Below are 9,875 nucleotides of genomic sequence, written 5' to 3'. Positions count from 1 at the left end.
CATGAGTGTAAGTAGGCCTACACTAAATTATTACCAAAAAGAACAAAACATTCACTTTTGGGTAAACTATCCATTTAATAGCAAATTAGTCACATTAAGATTCACCTAATTACAAGCCAATAGAACAAGAGTAAGATGTCTATTTGTTTCTGAACTAACTGACCTCACTAATGACACCGCTGTTTAATCAGTGCACAGGCTTGCCTCTCAGACAAAGGTGAATGTTATTTGGCATAAGAGGACAGTCATTAGCTCTAATAGAGCACTTGGACTTGCGCATGTCATCTCCTATGGCTTAATGTGCGCTTGAGGGTTCTCCTGAGAGCATTACAGAAACTGTGCACCTGCAGCCCTCATTCAGAATCATTGTCCCACCCATAGACAGGGTGGCTTTATCACGGCCAAATGGTTTAGAGTGTATGTGTGCGCTGAGTTTTGGGTAACACGGACAGTGCACTAGAAAGGCCTGAATGGATATCTCATGCTGAGATAAAATAACCCTGCATGCTGCATGCATCTGGTGTAATGGACAGCAGGTGTATACTTTTAAATTTGGTAATTAAATGCACTTCCTGAGTGAATTGTTGTAGGGGATTTCCACGCTGGTCTAGTTTGTTTGTTGGTTATTTATTCTAGTCTGGATAAATTCAACATGAAATCAAAATTAAGAGAGCATGCAGTAACTAGGAATATTTCACACACACACACACACACACACACACACACACAGCTTATTAACTATATACACTAACTAATAAAATAAAAAGTATAAATATAAAATAAAATAATTGAACCATTTACCCTTTCACACTAATGTCGTGGAGAAAGACAAATTTAATGAATATCCGGTTGGATGAATTCAATTAAAAGGCAGTACATCATGACTTTGATTAAAAACAACTCGATATTTAATTAGCTGAACAGTAAATTCGTAAAGCTGCCATTGCTTTTCTGTATGCCATTCTGCATTTTACCCTCTAATCCAGCAGATGGTGGAATTAAAGTATTACAGGTTTGAAATGACATGAAGGTAAATATTTTTGAGTGAATTACTCATTGAAAGTCGATTAATGTCAGGTCTTATTTAGTGAATTTGCATCATTAAATCTGGAAATCTTGAAAACACACTGACTTTGAATTGAAGTTCAGCCTGCATAGTTTATGCATGACACTGGGGAACAACCTAATGTCTTTTTCTCTTTGTTTCTCTCTCTCTCTCTCTCTCTCTCTCCACTGCTTCCTCTCAACCTCGCTTGAAAAAAAACATCAGTTCAGTGTGTTTGGTTTGACATACACCGTCCCATAGGTCCTACCAAGCTGTTCAGCAGAGTCAGAGCAGACCTGTCTGTGAAGTAACAGGTGAATGTGAAACAGAAGAGCAATTTCCTTCTCTCTTTTAAATGAAAGCTTTCAAAATGAATCAAGGTGTTTGTCAGACTATACGCTTCCAAATGCAGGCTTTACATCACAGAAAACATAGCTTAAAAATTGTTGTCCCAAATGGCAGCCATTAGCATAAAAACAAAGCAGACTGATCTGTCATTAGTGTAAAAGTGACACCATACTCTGACAGACAGATAGTCTCTGTTCTCATGTGATGTTGCTATTAATCATCACAGAGGCACTTAGTAGCACATGGATGGATCAGATCTGCAATGTTTGTTTACTAAAGCTGATCGCATTTGTTATCAGGGGACATCGATCTGACCCTCAGCTATGACTGAGGCGTTGTTACGCTGTACTGATATCATATACTTGATCTAAATCGAGCAAACAAATTATTTATGAGGTTAAGGTGATTCACTTTATGCAGACAAATATCCATTTGATTTTTGGGAGGAGGAAAACATTTACATAACATTAACATACAGTGGGTTATAGAAGTCTGAGACAAATGAAAATCTAGGTCATATCAGATAGATAGATAGATGATAGACAGACAGATAGACAGACAGACAGACAGACAGATAGATAGATGATAGACAGACAGATAGACAGACAGGCAGACAGACAGACAGATAGATGATAGACAGACAGATAGACAGACAGATAGATAGATGGATAGATGGATAGATAGATAGATAGATGGATAGATAGATATAGATAGATAGATAGATAGATAGATAGATAGATAGATAGATAGATAGATAGATAGATAGATAGATAGATAGATGATAGACAGACAGATAGACAGACAGACAGATAGATAGATGATAGACAGACAGATAGACAGACAGACAGACAGACAGATGATAGACAGACAGATAGACAGACAGACAGACAGACAGATAGATAGATAGATGATAGACAGACAGATAGACAGACAGACAGATAGACAGACAGATAGATAGATAGATAGATAGATAGATAGATAGATAGATAGATAGATAGATAGATAGATAGATGATAGACAGACAGATAGACAGACAGACAGATAGATGATAGACAGACAGACAGACAGATAGATGATAGACAGACAGATAGACAGACAGACAGACAGATAGATAGATAGATAGATAGATGATAGACAGACAGATAGACAGACAGATAGATAGATGATAGACAGACAGATAGACAGACAGACAGATAGATGATAGACAGACAGTTGGACAGACAGACAGACAGACAGACAGACAGACAGATAGATAGATAGATAGATAGATAGATAGATAGATAGATGATAGACAGACAGATAGACAGACAGATATATAGATGATAGACAGACAGATAGACAGACAGACAGATAGATGATAGACAGACAGATAGACAGACAGACAGATAGATAGATGATAGACAGAAAGATACAGACAGACAGACAGATAGATGATAGACAAACAGATAGACAGACAGATAGATGATAGACAGACAGATAGATAGATAGATAGAGATAGATAGATAGATAGATAGATGATAGACAGACAGACAGACAGACAGATAGATAGACAGATAGACAGACAGATACAGTAGACCGATATAGAACGACAGACAGACAGACAGAGAATTATGACAGATAGATAGATAGACAGACAGACAGATAGATAGTTAGTGAATGATGACAGATAGACAGACAGACAGATAGATAGTTAGTGAATGATGACAGATAGACAGACTGACAGACAGACAGATACAGATGGATATAGAACGACAGACAGACATACAGACAGAGAATGATGACAGACAGATAGATAGACAGACAGATAGATCAATAAATTGTGACAAACCAAATGCTAAGAAATTCTGAAATAAAAAACTAAAATAAGCATCTGAACCCCACTTGTACATGATAATAGCTCCTGCTTTTAAAGCAAGGACTCTATGAAAGTCGTTCTCAATGGCTGTCACATGTGTTCAGTGAAGTCTGAGGGCTTTGAAACCAACTGCCCAAACAGCCCTGAGCAGTCCTTATCTTCTTAAGTGTGAATGGCCCTCAGTCTCTCTGAAGCGCTATAATTTCTATACATTTGCCAATAGCCCACGAGCTTCCCCTCACTTGTGCACAAACTCACAAACACCACAAAAAATCTTTCATGTCTAAATTTCCCAGAGGCCAAAATTGAGCCAGAAAATTCATTGTCTTTCTGGTCCAGACACAGCTGACCTATACTGCCCTACAAAGGCAAAAGACCGTAACTCGCTAGTGTGAAACTTAGAAAAATGACTTTACACTTTTTTTACTTGTCCAGCCAAATTGATTATAGGTAGGACACTGGAAATTTGGCAATTAGATGTTTTAGTAATGAAAATGATCTACATTAAAAAATTGTGAGCTCAAACTTGATTTGTACCCCTATTTTGAAGTTAATGTACTCTGTCTTTGCATTGTCTGCAAAAAGTGAGAAGTCACACTAAGGCAAAAGACAGTAATGTCCACATTATCAATATTTTGTTGCTGATCACCATTTACAAAATCGTTATAGTAACACCTTTATAAAATCTAGTGATCATGAGCTATCTCATATAGGCTATTGCATATAGTAATGTGACTGTGTTAATTCTTTTTTTTTTTTTGACCGTCACAAGCAGACTAAAAGTTCAACGTGAGTGGATACCGTTTTGCAACCAATTTATTTAGACCCATTATTTTCTCAGAAAAACAACGAAATTGACTCAAGATACTTATGTACATGATAAAGGATGTCTTGAATGTCCCAAAAATATCAATAACTCATTTTCGACAAAAAACGAAGTTACGGTCTTTTGCCTTTGCACGGCAGTATATATGTATAACAGAGACAACAGTATGCCCAGTTGTCCATATATGTATACATATATATATATATATATATAGTTTTTTTAGACACTTTGAGCAAATTCATCTGGAGCACAAAAATCTAATCAAGACGATCGCTCTCATCTCTAAACTTCTAATCTTTTCTGATATGCATTAAGACACATCTGATGTATTTTTGGCGAAAAGGCGTTTAATCTTCAGAGAGTAATTTGTCTGGGTCATGGAGCAGGTAGCACTTGAAGCAGAGGCTAACCTTTGAACTGTATTTGATTGTGCCTCAGTTTGAGGGAGAATAGTTCGGTCAGTCCCTCGAGGTATGCGCTTTGTGTGCAGCAGGCAGAACGTCTTGAATTGTTAGGGTCAAAATGGGAAAAAAGTAATGGAGAAACAGCCATCCCTTACATTCCCTTTGGAACAGTCACGGATTAGAAGCATCTTCTCTATTATTTTCTGTTGTTATATAATGCTGCAATTAACAGAACCCGTGCCACTGATAAAAAAATGGCTAGAACAAGATAAATGCCCAAGAGTGTGTAAAAAAAGTACGCTTTTATTTATTAAATCAAGGACAGCACAAGAAAATGCTACCGTATATTGCAATGTGCTTGTACTTTAATAAATATTTCAAAATAAATTAATCCTTTCATTTTCAGTTCAGATATTACCTGTGTACTTAACACAAGACCAACACAACCCACATAATACTGATATAAAAACCTGCAAATTTATGAATAAAAAGCACATAAACAATTGATTGAAAAAACAAATGGCCTCAGAAATTGATTTCACTGGCAGGTACGTCAAAAGCAGAGCTGCTCCTTGCTCTTGTGGCGGTTGGAGGTGGATCTAGGCCATTGTCTCTTTCCTCTGGATGCGTTTGGGGTTACATAAGACTCCAGACAGACCGGCTCTTCCTCTGTGTCTGCCTCTCTTCCTCAATGCCTTGTGGCACCTGAGGGATATGCCCAGGTCTTCCATCACAGCACTGAAAGAGACACACTGTCAAAAGAAGAACACGAGGGCTTGCGTGAGTCTCTACACACACACACACACACACACACACACACACATGCACACAGACACACTAACAGTACACACAGTCTAACAGCGTCCAGTTGGGTTATTCAAATGAATGTGATGCTTATAGTGTCACTGCACTGCAAAACATTTGTGATATGATATAAAAAAAAAAAAAACAAGCAGGAAAATACTTGCTTGGATTTTTAGCTGCACTCCATCGGTTTGTTTTTGACTCTATTTTTATGCCACATTTAATTAAAAGGCTAGTGTAGAAAAAGCATGAAATGATGTGGAGAACAGGGTCAGGAGTACATGGTGAATTTAATGCTCTGAAACTCTCATGCGACTGACTTCAACTGCTAACCTAAATCTCCTAAGAAGAAATATTTGGTTTATATTGCAAGGATGCACTATAGATTTGACTTGCTGTATAGCCCATTTTCTATTGTGATAACGCAGATTTCTTTGTTTCAGAGTGATTCTGCTGGTTTTGGTCTGGTCTGCCATGAGATGTTCAAGGCATGAAGGCCGTGTCTTTATGCTGCTGGGGATGTGGGAGGCAGATAAAGCCGCTGTGAGCGGTGAATTTGCTCCCGGCTGATTATGGTTATCCTGCGGGCTAATTTCAGACGCAGTAATCTTAGACTTTTTAATTGTTCTTTCTTTTTGAGGGCATCAATATTTAATCAAGTCATTATGAAGACTCTTCTCTTGATGTCTTTTCTCTGCCACATACAGCTAAAGTTAATTACATTCCAGAGAATGATATCAGTGTTTCATGACTGTATGCTCAATGTCAGGTGTTTGAACAAAGAAGAAGTGAATGAGTGGAGTTCACTAATTGAAAAAAAACATTTACTACAACTTTTCCTGACATTGGTTTCTGTATGTGCCTTTTCATTAAAATTATTATTTCATTATCAAAATTGACAGTAAAAACATTTCTCCTAAAAACATTTTTAATAATATTAATATATCTGATAAAAATATAATTTATATAGTGCTGTCAAATCGATTAATCGCACCCAAATAAAAGTTTGCTTACATAATATATGTGTGTACTGTGTATACTTGTGTGTGTGTGTGTGTATATACAGTATATATAAATATACAAACATAGATCTATATATTTAAGAAATATTCACACACACACACACACACACACACACACACGCACACATATATGATTTATATTATACATAATATAAACATATATTACATATATTTATTATATGTATGTTTGTGTATGTATATTTATGTGTATATATAAACAGTACACACACATATTATGTAAGCAATTAGCAATTAATCGTGATTAATCGATTTGACAGCACTAAATTCATACATTGATGTTATCATTTAGATTAAGATTATAATCATTATTTTCATAATTTTGCCTCTCTACTCAAGTATCAGTGGGCTATAGCAGAATAGATCATTATCATAACCCTCATTATAATTATCATTACCTTCACTCTGTGGGCCGATCGTTTGAGGAAGAAATGAGAACATGAAAGGCAGAATTTAGGCCATCAAATCTAGAAGGTCCGCACTTAATTTGGTTTGCCGTGAATGGCTGTAATTGAATAGCTTCTACCAGTAAATAAAAGTTTCAGAGAGCACTCCATTTCTTATCTGTCTGCAGACAGGGTGTGCAAAGAGAAATGAAAGTGTTCTTCATCTCCTTGAAAACCGTACTAAATTTCAGAGCCGCATGGGCGCTGGATTGAGGTCAAGGGTTTGGGCAGATGGTTTGGAAGTAACCAGTGGATGGGCGAACGAGGGAAAGGAGTTTATATTTCTTTAAATAACGCACAGCCCTTACAGATATGAGAGTGTGTGGCTAACACGAAGAACATATGTCATCCCTGAGGAGCCGCCCGCTCTCTAAATCAGTTGATAAGGATGTGCCAGAGGAGGAGATGGAATCGCTTCTTTGCAGCTGCCGGGATTGGACTCCGTAAAAGAAACAGAAGGCCTTGTGCATGCAGATCAATGATAAAAATAGAACAGAAAGACAAAAAGCAGGACAAGATCAGTAACATGCAAATGATCAAAGTGATAATAAAATATAAGCAGCATTCACATGCAAAAAATAAATAAACAAATGATGCTCAATATATCAGTTAACGTACATTAGTGTTGAATCAGTACCAAACCTTTGTCTTTGGTAAGATACTAACTGTTGATACTCAAATAAATACCATCGGGCAACTGAGAAGATTAAACTAGGGCTGTTAATAATTTGTGATAAATTTTATGTTATTCTTATTTGTATTTTAAGTAGAATGTGCATATATATAATAAATATACATATTATACATATATATTCAAGTCAATGCAATTTCAACCTTTATTTATTATTTTTTTTACATATTTGTTTTTACATGGAAATATATGTATATCTTTTATAAAAAATTCAAGTAAATGTTAATAAATATATATATATATATATATATATATATATATAATATTTATATTTCACACAGACATTTCTTATATTTATATTTTCATGTATTATATATAAAACTGAAGTCAATGCATTTTCACCTGCAATAATTAGTAAATTATCTTTCCCCAATCTTTACCTATATTATAAACTTACCACAAGTGGCCTTCTTATTAAAGAAATTATATTTCATACTTTGAATTTTAAAAACTAAATTCTGCTATTCAAAGAGCGTAAATGACTTTACTTTTGTTAAACATCCCATCTGGATTTCATCTATAGATCAAACAAAACAATTAAAATGTCAAATTCAGTAAATGTATTACAGACATATTTAATGACTGTTGTGCATCAACACATTAAATTTGACACTTCACATCACACTGCTTAAATTGCCAAACTATGCTGAAAGCAGCACTTTGTCATCCAGATAATAAAATTTGCAAGAGCGTGATATTGTACTACAGTAAATAAAATTTAAAAAACTTTTTTGCTATGTATGCCACGCAAAACAAGTAAGCTAACCAAAATAGTTTCATAAATGTAGAAGTAGAACACCTGCATGATAAACAGCGTGTGCTTTTTTTAAACCAGGCTGCGACAGGTTCCTGTCCAGTGGGCTGCTGCAAAAACATCCCACAATTGTCTCATTTGTGTTTACATGGCTCATTTCAGCTGTGACAGTGGTGAGGTAATTAGCTCCTGTAAGACTCAGACCCCACGGGGCCGTTCCACCAGCCTCCCACTCACCTCTTCAATATCACTGTTTTTGCGTGACTTGTAGATGAACTCTCCGATGGCCACAAACACAGACAACACTAGACCAGCGGCCAGCACGATGAAGATGCCTCCGATGTTCTCCACACCCAGGGCATTGGCCTCTTTGTTGTCCTCCTCAGGGCATCCGTTACCTCGCCACCATTTCTCCTTCATCATGTGCAGCTTTCCCTCTTCCTGGAGCTGCAGGATGGCGATGGTCACCTTGTCCCGGTAGGGTGAGCCTGCAATGAACCATAGTTCTTTAGCTGGTTTGCAAAAACAAAATTGTTTAGAGAAGAGTCCTACACAAGTGCAACAGAATGCATCTTGAAGAAGTGGAACTTCAATAATCCCTTCAATAAAGTGATGCATAATATATCCCTATTTTTAAAATTATGATAAAATAAATTGTGATATTGGTTGATATTGGATATTTAATTCAAAAACACAAAGAACTTAATAACGTTTTTTGATTACAAATGTAATCTTTAGCAAATCTCAAAATGAATAATCAGTTTTCATTCTGTACATTATCATGTTTTAATGCCTAAGCAGATTTTTGGTGCGTTTTTAGTGTTTTTTTATTTATATAAACAAAATAGTATTTTTTTTTTATATTATCACATTCAAATATGTATCATTATTGGTGCATCTCTATTTTAAAGCAAATAAAATGCAATCAAATATCCAAATTATTTATATTTTATAAAGGAATATATACATTTTTAAATATATATTTTATAAATACTTTTAAATTACATAGATGCATACAAGTACATTGGAATTAAGGATAGCAAATAGTCAAACAAAAATAGATGAATTCTGGACTCTGATATAGCTAATTATATTTTAATCCAACGTTTTAGTCACGCAATCTTCATCAGGCATTCTTTTTTCGTATTTTAGTTTATAAATATAGCAAAATTAACATAATACAATCTACATATTTCAAAATGCATTGAAAATGCAAAAACTGAAGTTTAAAATTTAACATATTTAATTCATAATATTTCCCCACAATTTACTTGTGTTATGAAAATCAAATTACATAATGTTATAAAAAGTTCCAAAGTACTTAATATTGCATGCGTGGTACTATCGTAAACACGCATCAAAGACTGACAGGGAAGAGAAAACTTAAAGCTTCATAAAAATAAGGTTGAATCACTGATGTCACATGGACTATTTTAGCTCTCAGATTTCATCAAAACATCTTCATTTGTGTTCTGATGATAAATGAAGGTCTTACAGGTTTGGAATGACATGAGGGTGAGTAATTAATGATAGAATGTTATTTTTTGGCTGAACTGTCTCTTTAAAAATGATTTTCTGAATTTCATTAAGGAGCATCAAGAAACACAAATTTCTGAGATATCCCACATCTGACTGTGGATAGAATGCAGCAAATGAGCAGGA

At 35.3% G+C, this 9,875-nt stretch overlaps 1 protein-coding gene across 4 annotated transcripts in view; it reads right to left on the bottom strand.

Moving 5' to 3' along the window:
• Window positions 1–4,762: 4,762 nt before the first annotated feature.
• grik1a (glutamate receptor, ionotropic, kainate 1a) overlaps window positions 4,763–9,875 on the bottom strand; it is a gene marked incomplete at its 3' end in the record, with an annotated part of 57,137 nt that continues 52,024 nt past the window's right edge. For 2 of the 4 annotated variants that reach the window (XM_079410380.1, XM_079410379.1), the window contains 2 exons: window positions 8,451–8,701; window positions 5,078–5,230 (listed from right to left, as the gene is read on the bottom strand). In XM_079410380.1, the coding sequence (XP_079266506.1) occupies window positions 5,078–5,230; window positions 8,451–8,701 (404 nt within the window). Of the gene's footprint in view, window positions 5,231–7,076; window positions 7,230–8,450; window positions 8,702–9,875 lie in introns of all 4 variants that reach the window. The other 2 variants (XM_079410378.1, XM_079410377.1) reach the window with 2 other exon arrangements.

This window comes from Barbus barbus, assembly GCF_936440315.1.
Source record: "Barbus barbus genome assembly, chromosome: 47".
In the NCBI taxonomy this organism is placed as follows: domain Eukaryota; kingdom Metazoa; phylum Chordata; class Actinopteri; order Cypriniformes; family Cyprinidae; genus Barbus; species Barbus barbus.
Note: the sequence above shows the minus strand (reverse complement) of the source record. Positions and strands in the feature narration are given on the sequence as shown.